This window comes from Aulonocara sp. 'chitande type north' Nkhata Bay, linkage group LG12, assembly GCF_057382095.1.
Source record: "Aulonocara sp. 'chitande type north' Nkhata Bay isolate Kocher_YH1m ecotype deep benthic linkage group LG12, A_spYH_male_GT1.1, whole genome shotgun sequence".
NCBI lineage: Eukaryota > Metazoa > Chordata > Actinopteri > Cichliformes > Cichlidae > Aulonocara > Aulonocara sp. 'chitande type north' Nkhata Bay.
In genome coordinates this window covers 15,487,065-15,513,591 of record NC_141355.1, presented here as the reverse complement: position 1 = coordinate 15,513,591, position 26,527 = coordinate 15,487,065, and the positions used below count along the sequence as shown (strand labels likewise).

General features: G+C 41.2%; 2 protein-coding genes across 4 annotated transcripts; one reads left to right on the top strand and one right to left on the bottom strand.

Annotated features, from left to right (window-relative positions):
- Positions 1–577: 577 nt before the first annotated feature.
- Positions 578–13,290, top strand: tmc2b (transmembrane channel-like 2b). Its single transcript, XM_086313782.1, has 20 exons — positions 578–715; positions 823–864; positions 1,078–1,477; positions 2,266–2,433; positions 4,225–4,315; positions 4,398–4,479; positions 4,581–4,687; positions 4,785–4,883; positions 6,678–6,820; positions 6,921–7,068; positions 7,450–7,644; positions 7,760–7,939; positions 8,615–8,773; positions 9,284–9,412; positions 9,978–10,045; positions 10,305–10,544; positions 10,850–10,975; positions 12,637–12,715; positions 12,812–12,938; positions 13,035–13,290. Exons 1-20 carry the CDS (start codon positions 670–672, stop codon positions 13,250–13,252), a joined length of 2,847 nt encoding a protein of 948 aa, XP_086169908.1. The 5' UTR covers positions 578–669; the 3' UTR covers positions 13,253–13,290.
- An 82-nt stretch (positions 13,291–13,372) lies between these two features.
- On the bottom strand, positions 13,373–19,194 carry LOC147317117 (aldehyde dehydrogenase 1A1-like). 3 transcript variants are annotated; one of them, XM_086313784.1, is made up of 15 exons: positions 19,048–19,194; positions 18,410–18,623; positions 17,518–17,678; positions 17,205–17,309; positions 16,834–16,974; positions 16,592–16,721; positions 16,388–16,449; positions 15,991–16,119; positions 15,746–15,859; positions 15,511–15,613; positions 14,969–15,153; positions 14,720–14,884; positions 14,461–14,618; positions 14,246–14,320; positions 13,373–14,075 (listed from the first exon to the last, which is right to left on the bottom strand). In XM_086313784.1, the coding sequence occupies exons 2-15, from the start codon at positions 18,468–18,470 to the stop codon at positions 14,003–14,005; spliced, it is 1,662 nt and encodes a 553-aa protein (XP_086169910.1). In that variant the 5' UTR covers positions 18,471–18,623; positions 19,048–19,194; the 3' UTR covers positions 13,373–14,002. The 3 variants fall into 3 exon arrangements, with proteins under 3 accessions (XP_086169910.1, XP_086169909.1, XP_086169911.1); XM_086313783.1 differs by having other exon boundaries at positions 15,511–15,859; XM_086313785.1 differs by lacking the exons at positions 15,746–15,859; positions 15,991–16,119.
- Between the last annotated feature and the right edge of the window lie 7,333 nt (positions 19,195–26,527).

The following is a 26,527-nucleotide window of genomic DNA, read 5'->3' as shown; positions in this document are numbered from 1 at the left end:
GGATCCATTATTGAATCAACAGCTTGTGTCTTGCCTTTAAAGTAACATAACTGATTTTTACTCCACTAGTTTGCTCGTTCTACACCCTAGAAGACGTTGTGTATAGTATTTAAATACAGCGACTTGTTTCACTCAGGATTACTTAAGCTTTCATCCAACTTTAATGTGGCCCAACCTTTATTTCTGCATTTGCTTGGGTGTCTCCTAACGGGGTGGCAAGTAAGTGAAGGCGACCATCAGTTTTCCTTTTCAAAACGGTTTTGTTGCATTGCTAGATGTTGTATATGACAGTGACTCAAGATATTGGTCATTATCCAATTCAAATAAACTTGAGTGTTAAATCACCAAAAATTTATATCTTCTTATATCTCTCCCCTGTATAATATCAGTTAACATTTTGATAGACAAGTCCATTGTCTCTCAGATTCTCTCTGGCTCCTGATTATCATCTAAGGGCTGGGTTTCTTTGGCTGTTGTCATGGAGCCCAGCCTTTGAGCAGCACAAACAGAGGTGTGTGTGTGCTTATGTGGTTATGTATACTGACTTTCTTTCTGTACCTTCACAGTGTACTGTGTCAGTGAACTGAGTGACTCATGGATGAAGATGAGACTGAGTTGGAAGTGAGTAGGGGACAAAAAGAATATATAAATAACTAAAAGATCAGAAGGATGCCTCCAAAAAGGAAAAACGATGCTATAATTCAGGCTGAAGATGGTGAGAAGATGTTTTAATGCTATTATAGGGAAAACTGACTCATTCATTCATTGCTATATTTATTTAAACATTTGAATCTAAATGGTTGTATTCATGCATCTGTTCAGTTGGGATGGAGGTGGATGCTACGTTGGACAGTGGGAGTGAAGGTAAGTCATATGGGACAATTTTTCTGTCTTTAGTTTAATTTAAAGAAAACGTTTTGAAAATGTTTATAGCTTTTAAGGCATTTTCGGCCCTTTTTGTCAGTTCTTATTGTTGATGGTTGTATTTGTTCAGGGACATGTTATTGCATTTTCAATATCAAACCTTGTGTAAAAAAATAATATATATTTGTATGTGTGTGTGTGTGTGTGTCTTAGATGAGACCAGAAGGAGAAGCAAAAACAGAAGAGCCAAAGCACAGCGTAAAACCAAACAGGTCAGTGATGATGAGGATGATGAAGAAGATGAAGATGAGGCACCGAGGAAAAGGGGACGAAGGAAGAGGACCAAGCCCCAAGACAGTGACCAAGACGATGAGGAAGACAAACGAAGGGTGAGACAGAAAGGAGCCAAAGCTCCCAGGAGGAAAGCTGCAAATGAGGAGCGTGATGAGGAGAGCGAAGAAGATCAGGGTAAAAGGAAGAAAGGAGGAAGAGCGCCTTCCAAACAGGAGAAAGAGGATCAGAATAAGGAGAAGAAGGGAAATGTTAAAGGCAAAGACGAGACAAATAAAGGCAGTGAGAAGGACAAGAAAAAGAAGAATGGAAAGCAGAGCAGGTGCAGTATTCTCTGAGAGCTGTACCTACGGTTTCGTCCATAAATATTTACAGATATAGGTGTAGTTTTTTTCTTGGCTCTGTAAATTACCACTATGAAATTTAATTCAAACAACTCAGATGCAGTTGAAGTGCAGACTTTCAGCCTTAATTCAGTGGGTTGTCCAAAATAAATTGCATAAAAATTTGAGGGACTAAAGCAATTTCTTTAAACACAATCCCTTCATTTCAGGGGCTCAAAAGTAATTGGACAAATTAAATAACTGAAAATAAAATGTTCATTTCTAATACTTGGTTGAAAACCTTTTGCTGACAATGATGGCATGAAGTCTTGAGCTCATGGACATCACCAGATGCTGTTTTATTTCCTTTTAAATGCTCTGTCAGGCCTTTAATGCAGCGGCTGTATGTTTTGGGTTATTGTCCATCTGTACTATCAAATGCCAATCAATTTGACCGCATTGCTGGGACGGGATTGCTGTTATCAAATTCAAAACGTGCTTCAAAATGGTACATCTTCACATTTACACATCTGTTGTCTTTGTTCCATTGTGAATAAAATATGTGTTTATGAGATTTGCTACTCAATGCATTGTGTTTTTATTTACATTTTACACAGAATCCCAGCTTTTTTGGAACTGGGTTTATTAAGTGAACACTGCACCGTGTGCAGTTAGATATAAATCTACTAATTAAAACCACCAGGAAAGCTTTTCTTGAGGTGATGAATCGTGTGAGAATTATGCCTTCTCAAAGTCATTGCGAGTGACGGTTGCTTCCCTTTGGCAGCTCTCCAGCTTCTTCCTCTGAAGACGAGTCTGAAGACGAGTCTGATGAAGAGTCGATGTCAGAGGGAGAGATCGCTGCCCTGAAAGAACAAGTAGAAGAAAAGAAGAAGCTGATTGCTACATTAAGGAACAAACCTTGGCGGATGAAGAGGAGGCTTGTACTGCTAAAGTAAAAATGAAAACAAAAAACTGTGGCCAACTCTTAATCCTCTTCTTTGGCCTGCTTTTTGTTACAACCGTAACTTCTGTTCATTAAAGATGTTGTTCATTTTGAGTGCCTTTTTAAAATTGCTTATTACTCCATTTTTGCTGGTGCACATTTTCTTTTAATACCATGTGAAGTTGGACATTTATTATTAAATCTTGCTCACTGCTACTTTACCTCTTTGGTACTTCCACTCATCAATGCTCAACTATACAAACAGACAAAACTACTTTTAAAAAATGTGTTTTTAGACAGGGCAAAGCATGTTTCTTCTTTTGAGTCCTGCAACCTATGCAAATGTTTAGATCTAGGCTTTTATTCATCTACAGTGCATCTGGAAAGTATTCACAGCACTTCACTTGTTCCACATTGTTTTACAGCCTTATTCCAATATTCCAACATAATCTGTAAATGGAAGAAGTTTGGGACCACCAGGACTCTTCCTAGAGCTGACCGCATGGCCAATCTGAGTGATCGGGTAGAAGGGCCTTAGACAGGGAGGTGACTGAGAACCTGATGGTCATTTTGACAGAGTTCCAGTATTGTTCTGTGGAGAAAGGAGAACCTTTCACAAGGACATCCATTTCTGCAGCACACCACCAATCAGGCCCATGTGGCAGAATGGCCAGACAGAAGCCACCTGAATGCCAACTCGTTGGCCCGTCATGTCTGCATCATCATGCAGACACCTCTCATCACCTGGCCAATACCATTCCTACAGTGAAGCATGGTGGTGGCATCATCATGCTGTGGCGATGTTTTTCAGCAGCAGGAACTAGATGCTTTATGGACCTCAGACTGGTCTGGTTTATGTTCCAGCAAGACTGCGACCCTAAACGCACAGCCAGGATGACAAGAGTGGCTTTGTGACCGCTCTGTGAATGTCCTTGAGTGGCCAACTCTGAGCCCAGACTTGAAGCACAGTCATCTGAATATGGCTGTGCTCTCCATCCAATCTGATGGAAGGGTTCTGAAAAGAAGAATGGGAGAAACTGCCCAGAAATAGGTGTTTCAAGCTTGTAGCATCATAATCATAAAGACTTGAGGCTACAATCATTGCTAAAGTATTGAGCAAAGTGTAAGAATACTTACAGTACATGTATGTGATTTTTGCAAGAATTTCAAGGAAAATTTTGTTTACTCAACATCACAATGGACATATTGAATGCAGAACAAAATGAACTTAATCCATTTTGGAACAAGGCTGTAACATGACAAAATGTGAAACAAGTGAAGTGGTCTGAACACTTTCTGGATGCACTGTATGGAAATTCTGCCCTTTGTGGAATTTGTATACATGACAACAGGGTCCTATAAAATCTCAGCACAAGCCAAGCTGGCTGTATCTCAGCCTGTTAGATATGTTAGAAGACAGCAAACTGTTCTGGCTTCCTAGCTAGGGGTAAGGCTTGTGTAAGTCAGTGTGTGTTTGTGAGGTAAGTATGTATGTTTGTTATGTATGTAGGCAAGTTTCTGGAAAGGGAACATGATAGCTGAGTTGCCTTAACTTTTCATGAGCTTGACACTGTTTAATGCATGTTGTTGTGGTGAGCTGACCTCCTGCTTGCTGTGTCTTCCTGCCAGTGCTCTTAACATATGCAGCGTGTCATCAGTCAGTAAATCATTCCAAACCTGTTGTTTGTACATCCTGTTCACTAACTAAATAATTAATTCACTGAGTAGATCATGATTTTCAGTTGGATGTGGGCATGGATGGTATTTCATTGCTGAACATTTGTGTACTGCCTGAAACAGGGAGGCCCAGGAGTTTGTTGAAAAATTCGAAGGTGCTCTCGGGAAAGGAAAAGGCAAGAAGTTGTATGCGTTTAAAGTCATGATGACCAAGGTAATGTCCTCACTGTGCAAAATGCATTGATTTATAATTTGAGTAATATTGTTTAAGTTTGCTTCTCTGCACTCTCCCCTAGAAACTTATCAAGTTTAATCGGGACTTTGAGAACTTCAAAACAGCTTGTATACCCTGGGAGAGGAAGATAAAGGAAGTAGAAAGTTGGTACCACAAAACCAAATAATCACTAAGCTATAATCTTACATTTGCTAATAAGCTGTCCTCACAATTATGTATTTTCACCCCACCCCCTTCCCCCCAGGTCATTTTGGATCATCGGTGGCATCTTACTTCATTTTTCTGAGATGGATGTATGGCCTGAACCTGATCCTGTTCGGGTTCATGTTTGGTCTGGTGGTGCTGCCAGAGGTAGGCTTTGTCTATATGTATGCTAGCAGCCAATAGCTAATGTGGCAAATGCTGAGCTCTCTCCATCCATCTCTCCATCCCTCTTCTCTGCATTTAGGTTCTCATGGGTCTCCCCTATGGCTCCATTCCCCGGAAAACTGTGCCACGATCTGAACAGGACACAGCCATGGACTTCTCAGTGCTCTTTGACTTTGGTGTGAGGATCCTAGCTTCATGCATCCCTTAATTCATTTTTTCCTCACACACGAGCTCTCTTTTTTCCCCAGACTGGCTAACAGTAGTTTTTGCCCTTATACCAAAGAAAAGAAAAATACATTTTTTTTTAAATTTCTAATACTTGTTTTTTTTTTTTTTTTTTAACTTTTGATAATGTTTTGGTAAGATCTGGTGACTGTGGATGCCATAAGAGTTCAGTTAACTCAGTGTCAAGTTCAAGTAGCCAGCCTGAGTTTCTTGTTCTTAGATGAGGGGAGCATCACCTGCTGTTGTAGCTCACCTGCTTCAAGGTTTAAGATGTTTAGAGAGGCTTTCTGCATATCTTGGTTTTAGTTCCCTTTCTATCAGCTTAAAGGCTTCTTGCCATTCTCCTCTGACCTCTGGCATTGAAACAGCATTTTATCCCAGAAAATTACAGCTCACTGGATATTTTCTCTTTTTTGGACCATTCTCTATAAACTCTAGAGATGGTTGTGTAGGAAGGCACAAGTTGATCAGCAGTTTCTGAACTACTCAGACCGGCCTGCTGGCACCAACAAGAATTCCTGGATCACTTAAATCACTTTCTTCTGAATTCTGGTACTCAATTTGAACTTCATGGCAGCACAATGGTGGTTATGAGGATCAGCACCTCCAAATCTGAGGCCATGGTTCTCAGCCGGAAAAGGGTGGAGTGCCCACTCCGGGTCGGGGATGAGTTCCTGCCCCAAGTGGAGGAGTTCAAGTATCTCGGGGTCTTGTTCGCAAGTGATGGGAGAAGGGAGCCGGAGATCGACAGACGGATTGGGGCTGCAGCTGCAGTAATGCGGACGCCGCACCGGTCCGTCGTGGTGAAGAGGGAGCTGAGTGTAAAAGCGAAGCTCTCAATTTACCGGTCAATCTACGTCCCTACCCTCACCTATGGCCACGAGCTGTGGGTAGTGACCGAAAGAACGAGATCGCGGATACAGGCGGCAGAAATGAGCTTCCTCCGAAGGGTGGCTGGCCTCTCCCTTAGAGATAGGGTAAGAAGTTCGGCCATCCGGGAGGGGCTCAGAGTAGAGCCGCTGCTGCTCCACATCGAAAGGAGCCAGCTGAGGTGGTTCGGGCATCTGACAAGGATGCCCCCTGGGCGCCTCCTGGGTGAGGTGTTCCAGGCATGTCCCACCGGGAGGAGGCCCCGGGGCAGACCCAGGACACGCTGGAGAGATTATATCTCTCGGCTGGCCTGGGAACGCCTTGGTATTCCCCCGGATAAACTGGAGGAGGTGGCTGGGGAGAGGAAGGTCTGGGCCTCTTTGCTTAGGCTGCTGCCCCCGCGACCCAGCCTCGGATAAAGCAGATGAAGATGGATGGATGGATGGACAATGGTGCTTAGCACTGATACCTCAAGGCAAGAACAGTCATGAGTTTGACTACATCATCTGGGTGGGGTTGGGTTAATTAGTGCTTCTTAATTGCCCAAATGTGTAAGTCTGAATGGTTGTCTGTCGCTCTGTGTTAGCCCTGTGTCAGGGTGGCAGCTTGCTCAGGGTGTACCCTGCCTGTTGCCCTATTTTAGCTGGGATAGGCTCCAGCCCCCTGTGACCCTGATAAGCAGAAGAGAATGAACATTCGCATGTTAGCAATATAGATAGCAGCCTTTACACCCTCAGAGATGATAGCATGGCTGTTTCAGTCACCATTTTGATATTTTCTAATGTTATTTATACATTGGTGTGGTGAGAAACTTACCTTGAGTACAGACTGTATTTGCATGTATGCGTGACTATACCTTTCTGTTTCTCATCAACAGGGATACTGCAAGTACTCTATTTTGTTTTATGGCTACTACAACAACGAACGAAACATTGGCGTGCTGAAGTTCAGACTCCCTCTGTCATACCTGCTCACTGGTGTTGGAATATTTGGATACAGCCTAATGGTTGTCATTAGAATGTAGGCAAGACATATGCGGGCATTCAGATGAAAATCATGTAGAAGTTTTTTTTTTTTTTTTTAGGGTTTCTTTATCATTTCTTTTTGTTTGTCTCTTCAGGATGGCTCGTAATGCAAATGAGGGAGGAGATGGGGGTGATGAAGGAGAGTTCACCTTCAGCTGGAAGATGTTCACCAGCTGGGACTACCTCATAGGAAACCCCGAAACTGCAGATAATAAGTACGCCTCCATAACCACCAGCTTTAAGGTTAGCGTGTGTGTGTGCATGTTGGAGGATTTTCAGAAGGAAGTTTTCATATGTGGTGTAAATAAAATAGGTCCATGTTGGGCATGTCATTCCTGCTGCCAGCAAACACATCCCACTTGTTAATTTGCCACTGATTTCTCCATCCCCTATAGTGTTACAGCGAAGAGAGAGGTGCGAGCATAATGTACTCCACGTCAACATTTTCATATGCTGAGCCCCAATTTAAGATGGTTAATCATAAAAATCTACTTAATAAGGAAAGTGGGGAAAACTGTTCTGGCGCCATTTGCAGGGAGATTTAAACTTCTGAAATGTGAAGGTGCTAAATTGTGTAACTTGAAACTGAAAGAGATCTTAAGTGCTTCTTTATTTGTAATGCAGGAGTCCATTGTAGATGAAAAGGAGAACCAGAAGGATGAAAACATCCATCTCCAACGTTTCCTCAGGATTCTGGCAAATATTATGATCCTGTGCTGTCTCGGTGGCAGTGGTTATCTCATCTACTTTGTGGTGAAACGTTCTCAGGATTTTGCTAAGATGGATCCAGCGTCTCTCACGTGGTTTCAAAAGAACGAGGCAGGTTTACACTGAGCACATGGTGTTCTTTTCCGACACAAGGAGCGATGAAAAGTTGGGATAGTTGAGGCTTGAAAAAATAAATGTTTACATTCTCTCTTGTCTTTTGTATCAGGTGGAGTTTGTGATGTCTCTATTGGGACTAGTGTGTCCTCCACTGTTTGAAACCATTGCAGAGTTGGAAGCTTATCATCCCCGTATTGCCCTTAAGTGGCAGCTGGGGAGAATTTTCGCCCTCTTCCTGGGAAATCTTTACACCTTCCTCTTTGCTCTCTTTGATGAAGTTAATGACAAGGTATGGCTGATGTGCCTTCATGCATTAGTTACAGTTGCATTTATACACTGATGTGAAAAGTAATGTACACTGCAGAAGTCTTGGTTTTTTTGCATATTTGTCACACATGTTTAGACACATTTATGAGGACAGAAAATTGACATGCCACTATACGTGTGTTGACCAACAGTCACTTGGGGACAAAATGTGCGTCCCCACAACGTTGAAGGCACTTTTGATGCTCGAAATGTGGTTTTAGTGTCAGGGTTACAATTAGGTCATGGTTAGGTTTAGGCTGAGGATTAAGGTTAGGCGTTCATTTATTGATGATGACGGTTAGGGTAAGCGGCTAGGGAAAGCATTATGTCAATTAGATATCCTTGCTAAGATATGAAAATGAGTGTGTGTGTTTGTGTGTATGTGTGTGAAATATTGCCCCCTAAACCTCATAGCCGGTCATGCAGGTTTTGTTTTCCTCAGTCAGATCCTGGCTACTGTTCCTGTGTTTGTGCTAAATTAAGCGACAGTGGTATCGGACCTTTAACTCACATCTTAAGCAGAAAATAAACAGTCCTTCCCAAATTCCCAATAATCAGTTATTTTTTAAAACCTGGAAACTACATTTATGTGTGTATGAAATATGCTACATGAACACTGACACCTTAATTTTTCTTTGATGCATTAAATGTTTTTCAGCTGGAAACGGAGCAGGAGCTCAAGAATGCCACTGAATGGGCTATACATGAGTACAATGCCAACTACAGCTCCTACTACAACACGACGGATGTGCCTCCACTGGTCGTGAATCCTGCAGATGCTGTCAGAGGACCTTGTTGGGAGACTGCAGTGGGAATAGTTAGTAGAAGCTTTATGTATAACAGTGCTGAGGGAAACACATTACAAAGTACTGCATTACTGTAATTACACTAAATTGTCTGTAACACAATAATCACATCACAGTTACTCATAGAATCACCGGTCACAATTTGTGTTGCACAAGTTCATTAATAACCTGCATAGTTAAAAAAATAAATCTCCAAACTGGTCTATTTATCTATGCTAGTGCAGTGATCAGTGCAACATTGTTTCAATTTGGTAGGGGTCATAGACTCTACATATGTTCTGCCCATGATGCTGACTAATTTCATTACATGTAAATGTTCCATGTAATCTTGTTACATAGGTACATTATAAAATGTGAATTTTCTGATCAAACAAAACTTATTTGATTGGTATATATTTAGTTCATACCAAGCATATTCCCTTAAAAATTAAGTATTTGAATAAATAAACATTTGATTTTAAGTATTTGGGGACAACATCACAATTCTTTCTTTTCTTTATGTCTTTACTTTTACCTTGCAGGAATTTGTGAAACTTATCGTATCAGACATGCAGGTAACCTTTTTGACTATCTTGATCGGTGACTTTGCGCGAGCTATCATTGTTCGCTTCCTCAACTACTGCTGGTGCTGGGACCTGGAGGCCGGATTCGTGAGTACTCCTAATTGTGTGTCAGTGGGTCACAGTGTCCCGTGCCCTTAACATATGTCCATCTTAGTTTGTTTGACTGAAATAATGTCGTGCTCATCAGCAATGTTTGCAGGGAACAGGCCTCAGCAGGCCTCAAAACTGATTGTTGCTCAATTGCCGTTAACACAATTAAAATAAATAAATAAATAAAACGTTTAAGTCTGCACTTGCACCACTTGTCTCAAGTCCTGCATGGGAATTTAAGGTGATTGTGTCAGTTTAAGTAGTGGTTATGTCATTATCATTCAGGTATTACTGAACACATGAACAGAGGAGGAGGTGCAGACTTTCTGCTTTAATTCAAGGGTTTACCACCGCAGTTCGTAATGCATCTACATCAACCTGATACTTTGCAATGACATCTGGCAAGACAGGTGATCCTGAACATAGAATGAAACAGGACACTACAATGAGAACTTAATTACAGAGTGAAAGAGAGAGAGAGCAACAAATGCAAAGTGTATTGACCTGCTGTTTATTAATTCAGGAGTACATACAAATCATGTTGTTTGTGTGTTTATTCCAGCCATCATATGCAGAGTTTGACATCAGTGGGAATGTGCTGGGGCTTATCTTCAATCAAGGAATGATATGGTGAATTACTCCATCGATGATTTTATTTTCTGACTCCTTTCTGCTTCACTGGAGATTCTCTAATGAGATGAATAGCTCACTAATAAGCTTCCCTCTGCTGAAACACAGCTCACGTTTCTTTGATCCGCCTATCATTAATGCAGCAATCACAAAATCTCTAATAACACTAATTACACTATTCAGTGGCTGATTAGTTTGAAATTGCATCGTGATCTTTTTCCTTTTTGAACAGTGTTGCTTAATATGTTGTTTTTCTTAGGATGGGAGCATTTTACGCTCCAGGTCTGGTGGGTCTGAATGTGCTGCGTCTCCTGACGTCGATGTACTTCCAGTGCTGGGCAGTGATGGCCTGTAATGTTCCTCACGAGCGAGTTTTCAAGGCATCGAGGTCCAACAACTTCTACATGGGCCTGCTGCTCCTCGTGCTCTTCCTTAGCTTGCTTCCTGTCGTTTACACGATAATGACCCTGCCCCCGTCCTTCGACTGTGGTCCATTCAGGTCAGTATGAGGTTAAAATAAGAGATCTAAGGTGGTGCATGAATATCTTTTTTCTTTTTCTGCAGATTTACATTTTTTATTCGGTTAATAATCTGCATGAACAAGCTTATTCAGATTCACTAGATGATCATTAACATAATTATTAGAGTCAACTTAAAGAATGAACATAATAAAAGTTTTTAATCTGCAGCGTCTTGGCAGGTTTCTCAAGCATACTTCTGCATGCACATGTTTTTTTTGTTTTTGTGTTTTTTTAAATCCAAGGGTTAGTAACAATAATGATAACAGCAACAATATCCCCCCAGTGGTCAGGACAGGATGTACGATGTGGTTATGGAGACTATAACACAGGATTTACCAGCTTTCATAGGGACCATTTTTACATATGCCACCAATCCTGGACTCATCATGCCTGTCGTCCTCCTCATGGTGTAAGTATAATTTAAATAATAAGTCAAACATGGCTTCTGTACCTGCTAAATGAAGATACATTTTTACATTTTGTGTGTTTTTAAGCGTGCATGATAAATGTAAGAAAACAAATGAAACCTTTTGTGCACTGCTAATATATTTAAGGTTGCCTACACAATCTTATTATTTATTTAGAAAAACAAATTGTGTGCATTTCAGTTGTCTCTATCTTAGTGAATACTGATAATGTGGTGATGTTACCCTTACACTGTCTTTTTTGACACTACCACACAGTGGCAGCAAAAGTCAGCCTTTCTTGGAGGAGTACAGTGAAAATGTGGGCCGTGATAATCGGAGGGTAGTCTTGGTTGGTCTCTATGGAATGTGTTTGTCAGATACTCACCCAGATTAGGATCTGAAGAATTCAGAGAGTAGAGAGATTTTAAGGTGTCCATCTGTTCCTGATTTTGTGGTGTGGCGGATCACATTGTCCTAACTGAGTGGCACTGATTTTGAGGAATTCACTTTAGCCCCACATCACAACAAGAGTCCCCTCAAGGTGCTTTATATTGGAAGGTAAAAACCCTACGATAATACAGAGAAAATCCCAACAATCAGATGACCCCTTATGAACAGGCAATGGACAGGAAAAACTCCCTTATAACAGGAAGAAACCTTGGGCAGAACCAGACTTAATGAGGGGCGGCCATCTGCCGCAACCGACTGGGGATGAGGGCAGGGAAAGAGGACAAAAGCAGTACCAGTGGCATCTATAGTTGTGGTGAAGATGTGGTCAAGTAAGCAAACACATTTTACAGTTAACAAACAATCTCTTTTCTTAATAAATTTAATTACTGTGGTCAGCTGGCAGGTCTAGTTTCTGTACAGGTGCTCCTAAAGAAAGGACCAGCTTTAATCCTCCATTTAAATTTAAATCCACAAATAAAACATGTGTGCTGTCCTGTGGATTTTTTTTGTTAGTCTTTATCCTTGTTATGGCTCTTAATGGGGAAAACGAATGCTTGTGAATATTTTTGTGGTAGTTGCCGTACAAACATCTCTGTCATCTCTTCTCACAAGCAACAAGTTTCCCTGCAGACAAACCCAACCTAGCTTTCTTGCTTTTTACACCTGGCTCAGTATTTTGAATTTTCCATTCTTCCATTTGTTTTTGTGGCCTACCCCGTGGCAGGTGGCTACAGTGGATACTTTTTGTGCTGTCTTTCTCATATGCATGTAGCTGGCCTGAGCCCTGGAGTGGTATATCTAAGCAGGCAGCTTAAGTTTCAGGAGGCTATTCATTACCTGCTTTTCAGTGTAGTGGCATTTTATTTGCTCACCCTAAGCTTTCTGGCAAGAAAACCAGTGTTTGCGAACAGTGTTTTGTTTCCACTCTGACATTATCACATTACGTTTGGGTAGATAACAAAGAGCAGATAAGCTACCTGTGCAGCTTATGAATTTAACAACAGTTCTTTTACACTTGTAACTGATGAGGCGAAGTAACACACGTCATGGCACCCAGACAAAATATAAATTTGCCTAAAATTTCCATGATCAGTGCATGTACATAAACACAGAACAAAATGACAGAACAATATGATCTAGCACTGTGTGCAAAGCCTGACTGTAATCTAATCCATCTGCAGTGGCACAGTAAAAGACTTATACTGTGTAACAGGTTGGCCATCTACTACCTTAACACAGTGTCAAAGGGATACCAACAGGCAAACCTGGACCTTAAAAAGAAGATGAAAATGGTCAGTATGAATTTCTCTTAATTTCCCATATTTAAGCAAAAGTTCAAGATTAGATTCAAATCAAATGACTGTCGGGTTTGTTGGTCATCACTTCAGGCCCGAGACGAGGAGAAGAACCGCAGGAACAACAAGGACAGCACTAATCAAGTAATGAAAGACTTGGAGGACCTTCTGCCAAATAAATCTCTAATACCGCCTCCCACTGAGGAAGAGCCGCCTCATGGTACACTCATATACAGGCTTCAGCTGCATATACTGTAGGATAATTAACACCCCACTGACCTGACCACGTTTTCCAACTCTCAATCTGTCTTTTTAGATATTGTAATTGAGAAGGGAAGCAAGTCTACCAAAATGAAGCCAGGATCAGCGGGGAAAGGGGTCAACCTGCAAAAGGAGGTGTCACTGGCTGCCACAAACCCCAGAGGGCCAGTAGCCCATCCTCCTCGGGCACGGGGAGGGCCTCCTGGACATCTCAGGGGCCCTCTACCTGGGCCTGGCAGAGGGAGAGGTCGGGGCGCTCCTCCGAGGACATAAGAAGCATGATTCACAGTTACAGATATCTGCTAGGATGGCTCCAGCTGCATATGGAGGAGGAATCAATTTGGGGTTTACTGCAATGATGCAAATGAACACAAATTTCATAACATCATTTCTTATTGGAATTTTATTATATGAATGAAAAGCATTCAATTAGTATTTTCAACATGGTAGATGAGACATCAGTCATACCTAACACTGGAAAAAGTCTGTAGTTACTGCAGCGACTCAGTTAAAAGATACAGAAATGGTGTGTTATCTGTGTCAGTAGTATTACAACTGCAAAAATGTCAACAAACTCTATGTCTCAGCAACTTCTACCAAGGACTCGGCTTTTTTTCCTGTTTACTACAGTGGAATCAGTCTACAGTTTACTGCTTATCTATACAGACGACTGATTTCATGTGGAAATCCCTGTACATAGTTTTTAAAGTGACTTTCTAATTTTTTGCATGACATCTATTAAAATGTTCTATTTATGAAAAATTGCCATTTACGGTGTAACTAAACTATCAAACACACGAGAAGCAAAACTTCAAAGAACAATCTGTTTACAAACCTGTACACTAGAGGACCACCATAGATAAAAGTCATGTAACCCTGGCGGTATATGACAAAAATAAAGAAAGTCTGTGCAGAAAATGGAATAAATATTCACAAAGTGGCTACAAAACATGCAGGTGCAGCATGATCTAATGATCTGACTCTGGCTGATGGTTTAAACAGGAGAAATGTAGACTGGCAGTATCATGAGCTCTTCTGTGATATTCTGATTGTGACTGCCTTGATTTCAGTGTACTCCTGCAGTGCATATTCCCCCCTGAAATAAGAAAAACAAGCACTACTGATTAAAAAGAGAAAGAGTTTACTAGTCAAGTTGCAGTGCATTGTTACAAAGTCTCAAAGCAACGATTACGTAGTTGTTTGATGGACATTAATGCAGCAAATGTAAAGGTTAATTTCCTTAGATTTCAAAATGGCAACACTCACAGTTCTCTCCCATTCCCAGACATCTTGAAGCCACCAGATGGACACTGAATACTCATGGCATTGTAGCAGTTCACCCTAGAATTAAAGCAGCATTAGTTTCACCTTATTCCTTAAAAACAGGCATACAATAGTAGTAGCTGCACTATTCCAAAGTCTAATGGGACTTTAAGAGAGGCTTCAGTTATCATGCTCTGTGCAAAGGATGTGATCCATACCAGACCATGCCGGCTTGCAGAGCAGAGGAGACTGTAAGGGCTTTGTTGATGTCATTAGTGAAGACTCCTGCTGCCAACCCGTATTGTGTGGCATTGGCTCTCTCGATGACTTCACTTATGCTGCGGAAACACATAATCTGCTGCACCGGGCCAAATATCTGCAAGAGGATGGTAGAGAAATCTTACAAAAGCAAAAAAATGAGCAGTAGAATTAGACTACGTATTTTAATATGTGCTCCACCGTTGGGGGTGTGAGTACCTCTTCTTTAGCGATACGCATATGGTCTCTGACATTTGAGAACACGGTGGGTTGGATGAAAAGTCCCTGCTGACCCCCTGGAGAGCCACCGCACTCCAGAGTTGCACCTTCTCTCTTCCCGCTTTCTATTAGCTCCATTATCTTATTAAACTGCTTCTGGTTGATCTGAGGAAAAAATAAACAAAGCTCATATTATTCTGACCTGTCTGACTTGTTAGTTGGTGTAACAGTATTCAGGCCACAGTATACCTGTGGTCCCTGGTCCACGCCTGGCAAGAGTGGGTTTCCCAGGACTTTGGATCTGGCTTTCTCTACACTGCGGCGGACAAATTCCTCGTAGATTGGTTCCTCTACAAACACCCTGGATCCTGCCAGACAGCACTGGCCCTGATTGAAGAACAGACCACTGTGTGCCTGCTCCACTGCGTACTCTACTGCAAGACATATACACAGAAAAGCCACCTTTAACTGCTGGTAGTTGGCAGATTTCTTTTTAACAACAGATGCCCTTTGTGACACGACCCCAAAGGGATTCTTCTACTCCCAGGTTCAAACGAGGGATCATTCACTTGTTAGGGAAAACCACTACAGTAAGATAATACTACTACAAGATATATCATATAAAGATATCAAATCTAAAAGAAAGATTTATACACCACAAGTGTGACTTAATATGGTGCTGCACTTTATTTGTTCAATTCAGAAATGGTTAGACATGGTAAAGGTATAAAAGAATATGACATTTAAAGAGAGAAATGTGACGTAATCAAGTGAAAAAAGGTCCCACTCACAGTCACAGTCTGCAAAGACAATATTAGGATTTTTTCCACCAAGTTCCAGTGTGACTCTCTTCAGGTTGCTTTCACCTGCAGCCTTCTGGATGAGTTTTCCAACCTGGTAACCAGTGACAACCATGTGAGCTGCATGGTTACAGTAAAGGAGTTCATTTGTACATGAGTGAAATGCACAAAACCAGAAGAGAGCAAGCTGTTCACACAGACACACTGTGCTGAGATTTATACTAACAGCAGTAGATCCGGTAAAGGCTACTTTGTCTATATCCATGTGGTGAGAAATGGCACAGCCTGCTGTCTGACCATAACCAGGCAACACATTAACCACTCCAGGAGGAAACCCAGCCTGAACACAGAGAGTTGAAAAGAGAGCCACTCAGTCATCTTCTTTCAGTAAGAAATGGACTTGCGCCAGTTTTTGCACTTATATAATTGCATAAGATTGTTGTGGGTGATTAGTAATTTGAATCTAACTACCTCTTTGATGAGTGCAGCCATATGCAGAGCTGATAAAGGGGTCTGTTCAGCTGGCTTGATGACTACAGTGTTCCCACAGCACAGAGCAGGAGCAATCTTCCACACGAACATCATCAGTGGGAAGTTCCACTGAATGCCAAAGTGCAAACTCAATTTTCAGTTTTCGCTTCATAAGACTTTTTGGCTTAAAAGATTTATGTGATAATGAATGTGACACAATCAGAACCAATCAACAAATTATCTCAGGTTCAGCTAAAAAACAGGTTAAAATTTTTTTCACCACATTCAGGACCATTACTTTACTCACAGCTGGCTGAATGTAAACACTGAAAAAACACAAAAACTTGGTAACATAACAGTTGAATGTTTGCCATCCTTTAGTGTTTATTTCACTTACAGGAATGATCTGACCACATACTCCAATGGGCTCATGCCGTGTGTAGGTAAAATATTCTCCATCTAAAAAACAAAAAAAGAAAAAACACACACAGTTCATTTATTATAGCACTGAATGCATCCAGTTTTTGTTGTGCTGATGGTTTTAAATATGGAAACACGTGTAACCTCTGATCTAAATAAAAAAAAAACGAATTTAACTCACCTACGGGGATGGTTTTTCCGTGAATCTTGTCTGCCCAGCCGCTGTAATATCTCAAGGTCTTGATTGTAGCCATCAGATCTACAAAATATGCCACGAGGAAAACTTTGCCACAGTTTAGAGCTTCTAGTGTCTGGAAAACAAGAAAAAAAGCACACACAGCGTCATTATAATCCAGTCGTGATGTTTTGTGGAGCAACATTTACTGATGATTTACTTCAGGTACGTGTATGTGTGTTTCTCACCGCTAGCAAGAGCCGGTCTCGCTCCACCAAGTCAGCAAGTCTGTTAAGTAAATGGCCTCGGTCTGAGGCATCCATGGATCTCCACGGTGATCCCATCTGGAAAGCAGCTCTGGCACTCCTCACTGCCTTGTCTACATCGTCCTGTTATTAGCACAAGTTAAGGAGGTTTCCACCACAATCACGCCAGATCAAGTTTATGTGTTTACTTGAAAAATTTGCTTTAAGGAGATTCCCAATCTACACAGCATACAACACGTTAGACGTTGTACAAAAAAGTGCTCACAATGTAAGTCATAATAATGCTCCATAAACATTCAAAAGCTTTTCTTGTAAAGCTCATCTAACTTACTAGCGACGTGTAAAATACTCACTGAGTCGGCCTCCTCCACTTCACACAGCAGCTTCTCGGTGGTGGGATTATACACAGGAATCTTTCTGCCACTGCATGACTCATGCCACTCGTTACCGATGAACACCTGATGGTGAAAGATAGAGACAAAGATTGTGTGATATATCCCCCTCACTCTTTGACTTTACAGTGATAAGCACACAGTGTGGGGTATCATCTCTGAATGCTGTTCCAGGTAATTACTGCATCCTAACTGATAAAGGACTGGTAAATATTTCCTATATTCAAATTATTTCATCTTATAAATATGCTTTGCTTCTTGGCTTGCAGCTTACCTTAGTGTAAACAATTTGGGGGTTTGCAATTGGAGTGGGCAGTGCATTTGTCTCCAATCCATCTGCATTCTGGGAATTGTGGTCCTGGTGGTTGAACCCATTTCCAGACTGATGTTCATAACCATTGGCTGGCTGGGAGCTCAGGCTGTAATTTTTTCTTTCTGAAAAAACAAAAAACAGAAATGGAACACAATGTTGTTCAAGTCTCTTTGTCTGATTAGGTGTGTGAATACACAGATACATACACACACACGTGATTGCGAAAGCTAACATTTGGGTCACTGAGTGAGGATAGTAACCCTGTGCACACGATGCTATCCCAACCCAGTGGAGTAAATAGAAACTGTGCCAAATTAGTTATTGGCATTGTCAGCTTTTTTAAACCGGATGGTCAAGGGTCATGACCATGCACTGACATGGTTTGCTAGCTCAGAAGAATGGACTAGACCTTAATTAAACTGAGAGAATCTGAGAACATCAAGTGCTGTGCCAGGGCAAAATATGAGCAGAGGTGCATTTCACTGTAATTGCTGAAAAACCTGATCATGCATGGGCTCATATGGAAGAAACAAGTTTAATTAAGGCATTGTGGATTTCTGTGTCAGATAAAAGACAGTTTGAATATGTTACTATATCACTTGTATAATTTTGTAGAGAAGCCAGACAATAGATTATGTATACATAACTATGTGTCAATATAGCACTTACAGACTTTTAAATCTGGCAAATTAAGCCTATTACTTTTGAACATTTATGTCTGTCACAATAATAAAAATAATGATAATAATTATTTTTATTTTTATTATTATAAAAGCACTTTTATCTGGTCTTTCAACAAACATTAGAAAATGGTTGTGGAATTACATTACGTAAACATAAAAAATTGTTCTACCTGTGGGTGATGCTGATGCAGTTCCCCCCGACTGGTGTATTCCCACTCCGATCACAGGCATGTTGCAGCTGCTCTCTCCTTCCTCTCGGTGTCAGCTGACCGGAGAGTCTCCGAGCTTCTTTATATACTTTCAGCTCTCAGCGTCAGAAAGCAGAAATGCGCAGGATTGCGCGCTGTCACAGAAGGATTTCTCCTGGGTCATTTGAGGGTCTGCCTGCACGTGCAAATAACCATTAAGATGGACCCAATCCCAGTTTACCTCATGTGTCCCGGGAGGCGGCAAGCTCACTAATCATCTGACGTGACAATGGAAGTACAGTATGGTTAGACACATTTTTAATTATTAGCCATTTTTGCAATCAGCGGGAATTTATCAACTTGACAGTGTTTAAATAATTCTTCTACTTCACTATTTTTATTCCTTCACTACAATTTGAATCCTGCAGATTTACTATTACTGCTTATTAATATTTTACTCAGAAAGCTTCTAGTACACTGGCAATAAATAATAAATAAATAATTAGCACCATCTATATCAGAATACTGATTGGTGGTAATATAAAGGGACTCTGTGGATAATTTTAACACCCCTGAGTTACATTTTTCTGCTAAGCTAAGATTATTAGATGTTATCTTACCTTGTTAAATCTTTGTTAAATCTTTCTGTGCATAAATCTTCCATTTCAAAATCGCCTTAAGTTAAGCACACTTCTAAACATTTACCAAGATAATTTTACAATACAATAAACTTTTTAGATGTTGAAGAGGAAGAACCAAGCCCGAAAATCTTGAAAATCTTGAATTTGCCATCATTTTTACTTCTGTCTTCTATGAATCAGTTCAGCCCAGTTGCCTGGTTAGACCCACCTCCAAGTCAACAAGCATAATTGGGAAGATGTTTGCTTTGATAAGGGGCCTCCTGCTGCTTCACTGTCTCCCAGGAACAATGTGATCACATAATTTTGTCTGGTGTGCCCATTTTCTGTCTCGATATACACACATCCTTTTGAGAATTATCCCCTTTGACAACACAACCTGATTTAACCCTCATTAAACAAAGAGAAGATTTGTAGAGCTGCAACTAGGGAGTGTTGAAAACATAGTGAAAACCATCCTCCCATACTAATGCGTTCACCTCTTATTTGTCACACACTTGACTTGAAGCCTTTTTCTATGAAAGAGTTTGGACTGGAACTACAGCACACTGTAAATAAGTAACCTAGATTCTTTGGGTCTACTTATCTCCAAAGGGTTTGTTCCTCATTAGGGAAGCACATAGTCAATGTTGATCAACACATACTCGATCCTAGTGTCAGGTGGGGTCTGCGTAACAACAACAACAACAACCTTTATTTATAGAGCACATTAAAAGCCTTAGGCATACCAAAGTGCTTTACAAAAAAACAATAAAATAATACAGTTAAGAGCATTAATAACAAATATAATAAGAACAGCAGACAATGTTCACAGTAGAAAGCCACTAATAAAATGGACTGCAACACATAGATTATAGCAGACCCAGTGCCGCATGATAGAGAACACCAAGAATGAAGGAATAGTAAAAAGTTAATGCAATAGGTCACAGTTAACAGTCAGCATTTAACGGGTAGAGAAGGCAAGTTCAAAAAGATAAGTTTTAAGGCGTGCTTTAAAAGAAAGAATAGAATCAGACTCCCGAATGCCAATCGGGAGGCTGTTCCATAACTCAGGTGCAGCAAAGGCAAACGATCGATCGCCTCTAGATTTCAACCGAGATCTGGGCTGAACTAACAATAACTGCGAGGATGACCTTAAAGCCCTGGCAGGGACATAAGGGTTTAAAAGTTCCTTAAGATAGGTTGGTGCAGTATTATTGATAATTTTAAACATAAGCAGCAAAATTTTAAATTGAATACGGTATTTGATAGGCAGCCAATGCAGCTCAGCAAGAACCGGAGTGATATGGTCAAACTTCTTGGTTTTAGTAAGAATACGTGCCGCAGCATTCTGAACTGTCTGTAATCTATGTAGAAGGGTAACATGGAGACCAGAATAGAGTGAGTTACAGTAATCTAGTCTTGACGTTACAAAAGCATGAATGAGCTTTTCTAAGTCATTATACGGGATATAGTGTCTGGCCCTGGAGATGAGACGAAGCTGATAAAAACTAGATCTGACAACAGCAGACACCTGTTTATCAAGTTTAAAGGAGCTGTCAAACAAGACACCCAGATTCCTGACAGTATCAGAGAAAGAACTAGTAAGAAAGCCAAAGGCATCTTGAAGTTTGGCGCGAAGGGCATTACTGCCAAAAATCATGATTTCAGTCTTTTTTTCATTGAGAATAAGAGTATTTGCCAACAGCCATTTCTTGACCTCACTCATGCACTCACGAAAGTTATTTAAAGATAAAGCGAGATCATCATGTAACTCAAAATAAATCTGGATGTCATCCGCATAATAGTGAAAAGCAATGTGGTATTTCTCAAAGATAGCGCTTAAAGGAAGCATATACAGTGAGAAAAGGGTCGGGCCTAACACAGAACCCTGGGGGACACCACAGCAAACAGGTACAGGGGAAGAGGAAGATGAGGCCAGATGTACCGAAGAAAGCCGATTGGAGAGGTAAGATTTGAACCAGTCCAAGGCAGTGCCCTTAATGCCAACAGAGTGCTCTAATCTTGCGACTAGGATGTTATGGTCAACCATATCAAATGCAGATGAAAGATCCAATAGAACTAAAACAGAAGGACGACCATTATCAGCCATAAGTAAAAGATCATTAAAAACACGAAGCAGCGCTGATTCAGTGCTATGATGTTGTTTAAAGGCTGATTGGAATTTATCATTTATATTATTCTCGTCCAGGTAGGTCTGCAGTTGAAGTAGAACCACCTTCTCAAGGATTTTAGCCAAGAAAGGAAGCTTGGAAATCGGTCTATAGTTGGCAAAATCACTATGATCCAGGTTATTTTTCTTTAAAACGGGTTGAATAAAAGCATGTTTAAGAACTGAAGGTACATAACCAGAAAGCAAGGAGAGGTTCACTATAGACAATAGACAGGGTCCAATTACATTAAAACAATCCTTGACTATACGAGATGGAAGAACATCATGTACACAATTAGTATTGTTTAGTTTCTCAGTTATACGCTTCAGAGTGGGAAGTGAAATTAATTCAAATTGATGTAAGGCAGCAGAACAGTCAGGATTAGACATACTGTCAGCCACCAAAGGAAGCGTAGATCTAAGAGATAAAACTTTATCTAGAAAGTAGTTTGAAATTTTTTCACAGAGACCTGGGGAGCACGAGAGTGGCATAGAGGGACGAGGATTCACCACTGAGTTAAAAATTTTAAATAGGATGCGAGGATTGTCACCATTAGAAGTAATAATCTTAGCGAAGAAGGCTGCGTAGGTTAGCTATACATTGAGCATGTACACAAACTCATTCAGACGTTTTGAATGGAGTATTAAATCTGTAACTCTGGCCTTGTTTTAATGTTCGAACATATGGAGCACAATTGCTTCATAGAAATTCTACCATCCAGAGAGTCAGTGTGTGTCTGCCAGAGTTAAGGACAAAACTGGACTGCCTCTGTCTACATAGGATGTGGACCACCAGGTCAAAGGAGCTGTCGGTCGGCCTCAGACGCCCGTGTGTCCCACAGCTGAACTTGACCTAAATTGACAGTTTGATAGAGGGCAAGAAAAAAGAAAGGGAATAAAAAATGGAAAGTAGGAGATGGTGAAAGAACTGGAGACAGTGCAGTCATGCATGGGGTGGCTGTAGCTCAGGTGGCAGAGCAGGTCAGCCACTAATCAGAAGGTCGGTGGTTCGATCCCAGGCTGCCTCCTGGCTGCATGCTAAATATCCTTGGGCAAAATACTAACTCCATGTTTGCCTACTGGTGGTGGTCATAGGGCCCGGTGGCACCAGTGTCTGGCAGCCTCGCCTCTGTCAGTGAGCCCCAGGGCACCTGTGGCTACAATGTAGCTTGCCATTGCCAGTGTGTGAATGGGGAATGACTGAATGTAGTGTAAAGTGCTTTGGGGTCCTTAGGGACCGAGTACAGCGCTATACAAATGCAGGCCATTTACATTTTTACCATGAGAATGAGAGAAAAGGTGAGTGAGCAGACACTGGAATTAGTTAGGGCTATTTATTAGTCGAATTTATTAGAAAAAGGAGTAGAAATGAAAAAAATGAGAGGTAGAGGAATGCAAAGACTTGTGTTTGTAATTTACTGCATTGTTCTGAAATTAGGTGAATATGTCATTCTCTTAGGATTAGTAAATATTCCCAACATGAAGCACTAATGATTTAATTCACAGCCTAAATATATGCAGCTACATGTAGTAAGCAGCAATGATTTGGGAATGCATGTCAGTGGACAATCAGATGAAGAGCACTCCCTTGTGACACATTACAGAAATTACATTGTTCATACCAGGGGTCCAGTACAGGCAGATCACAAGGTGTCATAATTCATTCTCAGTAAAATTCTCAGGAATTTGCACTTCAAAGGTTTTACTGCTCACGTCAGTGTATAAAAACAACACATGTCGTATGGGATATTGCAACCCCCACATGGCCTAGGTGAAGACACTTCTCACTCCTTTAATAATGCAGATGACCAGTGATGACATAAACACAGTGAAGTACATGTCCTCTTCTATTTCTATTACCTATGGCGTGCCACAAGGTTCTGTTTTAGGGCCCTTTCTGTTATATCTGATGGCTCTTCAGCACGTTTTGAACATTTTTTTAATCACTGCTACATTCAGATGACATTCAGTTATATATCTCTTTTTAGTCCCAAGATAATTCTTAGCTACAGATCCTACATACAGTGGGGCAAAAAAGTATTTAGTCAGCCACCGATTGTGCAAGTTCCCCCACTTAAAATGATGACAGAGGTCAGTAATTTGCACCAGAGGTACACTTCAACTGTGAGAGACAGAATGTGAAAAAAAAAAAATCCATGAATACACATGGTAGGATTTGTAAAGAATTTATTTGTAAATTAGGGTGGAAAATAAGTATTTGGTCAATAACACAAATACAACTCAATAGGCTACTTTGTAACACAACCTTTGTTGGCAATAACAGAGGTCAAACGTTTACTATAGGTCTTTACCAGGTTTGCACACACAGTAGCTGGTATTTTGGCCCATTCCTCCATGCAGATCTTCTCGAGAGCAGTGATGTTTTGGGGCTGTCGCCGAGCAACACAGACTTTCAACTCCCGCCACAGATTTTCTATGGGGTTGAGGTCTGGAGACTGGCTAGGCCACTCCAGGATTTTCAAATGCTTCTTACGGAGCCACTCCTTTGTTGCCCGGGCGGTGTGTTTTGGATCATTGTCATATTGGAAGACCCAGCCTCGTTTCATCTTCAAAGTTCTCACTGATGGGAGGAGGTTTTGGCTCAAAATCTCACGATACATGGCCCCATTCATTCTGTCCTTAACACGGATCAGTCGTCCTGTCCCCTTGGCAGAAAAACAGCCCCATAGCATGATGTTTCCACCCCCATGCTTCACAGTAGGTATGGTGTTCTTGGGATGCAACTCAGTATTCTTCTTCCTCCAAACACGACGAGTTGAGTTTATACCAAAAAGTTCTACTTTGGTTTCATCTGACCACATGACATTCTCCCAATCCTCTGCTGTATCATCCATGTGCTCTCTGGCAAACTTCAGACGGGCCTGGACATGCACTGGCTTCAGCAGCGGAACACGTCTGGCACTGCGGGATTTGATTCCCTGCCGTTGTAGTGTGTTACTGATGGTGACCTTTGTTACTTTGGTCCCAGCTCTCTGCAGGTCATTCACCAGGTCCCCCCGTGTGGTTCTGGGATCTTTGCTCACCGTTCTCATGATCATTTTGACCCCACGGGATGAGATCTTGCGTGGAGCCCCAGATCGAGGGAGATTATCAGTGGTCTTGTATGTCTTCCATTTTCTGATGATTGCTCCCACAGTTGATTTTTTCCACACCAAGCTGCTTGCCTATTGTAGATTCACTCTTCCCAGTCTGGTGCAGGTCTACAATACTTTTCCTGGTGTCCTTCGAAAGCTCTTTGGTCTTGGCCATGGCGGAGTTTGGAGTCTGACTGTTTGAGGCTGTGGACAGGTGTCTTTTATACAGATGATGAGTTCAAACAGGTGCCATTCATACAGGTAACGAGTGGGGGACAGAAAAGCGTCTTACAGAAGACGTTACAGGTCTGTGAGAGCCAGAGATTTTCCTTGTTTGAGGTGACCAAATACTTATTTTCCACCCTAATTTACGAATAAATTCTTTACAAATCCTACCATGTGTATTCATGGATTTTTTTTCACATTCTGTCTCTCACAGTTGAAGTGTACCTCTGGTGCAAATTACTGACCTCTGTCATCATTTTAAGTGGGGGAACTTGCACAATCGGTGGCTGACTAAATACTTTTTTGCCCCACTGTAGGTGCTCTGACTTAATAAAGAAAAAGCAGAAGTCCTTATTTGTCCCCTGACAGATTTAAGTCTAAGATAATGGAAACTCGGTCCTTGTGCCACATTTGCTAAATCTTCTCTCTGGAACTTTTGTCACGGTTGCAGCGGCAGCCATGTGGAGTCGTGAACGAGAGACCCAAAAGCCAGGCACTGGCTTTGATGTGAGTGAACTTTATTTTCAAAATGGTGAGAATACAGACTGAGTGGACATGGGAACAACAGAAACTAAGATAAACCTAAACTGGGAAAAACTTACTAAACAAACCTGAAACCATGACTCGCAGAAGAAAATGCAGAAAGTCACGCAGAATGATATGCATGATAACACACAGTGCGAAACATGGGATGACACGTGATATGACATGGACATGGCAACAGGGAGGGAACACAGAGACGTAGGACCAGGGCAGGCACAGAGACACAGAACAGGAGGAGCTAAGAATACAAAACAGAAACCAAACCATAAGAACAAGAAAATCTTAACAAGAATTAACCTGAAACATAAGATAATAATCAAAACCACTGAGTCCACAGACTCAGGGCCATGATAACCTTGGCGTAACCTTTGCATGTTGGACGTTCATGTCAAATCGCTTGCTTGTGTTACTTAAGAAATATTTCCAAGTAAAGTCTCATTGTGTCACACTCTGAACTGGAAACTGTTATTCATGCATTTATTTCATCACGTATAAAATATTGTAATTCAGTGTTTGCTTGTCAGAGCAAGTGAACAATGAATTACTGAACTTGAAATCTGTGGACTCTGTGATCGCCTTCATAAAACAGCTAAAACCGCATGTTTTCACACTTGCATTTGGTTAACCTTTATTTCTATTCTCTGGTATTTTGTTATAAAGAATTCTGTAGTTTTTGTGTAAAAATGTGCTATGCAAATACGTTCTTACATGTGAGTCCACGTCAGCACATGACCTTCACAATCTGCTCCCATGTTTTAAGGTCTTCCCCTCATCAAGAACACCTCAGCTAAGTCGGGCTTGTGAGCTGTTGCTAGTTAGCTTTGTTGTCTACCAGCTTAAAGTTAGCTTATATGACCCTGTTGTTGTCAGTTATAAGACTGTAGGTGATGAATATGCTGTCTGTGAGGCCCAAATTTTGAGTTTTTTTGTTTTTTTTGTTACAGTTTATAAGCTTTCTGGATGGTGGATAGTACTTGGACCTGACACCACTGAAAAGTCTGGCTTGAGTAATTTACTGACTCTGGAGCCATCCATGGTAGCTTATCTAGCACAAGGTGTGCACAGCACTGTATGTTTTATTGAAGCTTGCTTCTGCCACTGAAAAAAACTTTTTGTTGGCCTGGAGTAACATTATTTTCCCTCAAGAGGGCAGTGTCATCTGCCACTGGGGAGATGTGGGGAGATGACACTGCTCTCTTGTGAGACAGGAACCAATCTCTCAGTCAGAGAAACTAGTTGGCTCACTCACCTCCAGGCCTCTGGAGAGAATGTGTGTTAAATATTTCTTAGGTAACTGCAGCAACTGTTCAGGTTTTGTCACTTCAGTGCCCAAACAAAGGTGGTTCATGGTCACTGGGTAAATGTTAATGTTGCATTATGCAACATTAACATTCTTTAATGTATGCAACTTGCATACATTAAAGAAAGCATCCTGCATTTGCCTAAC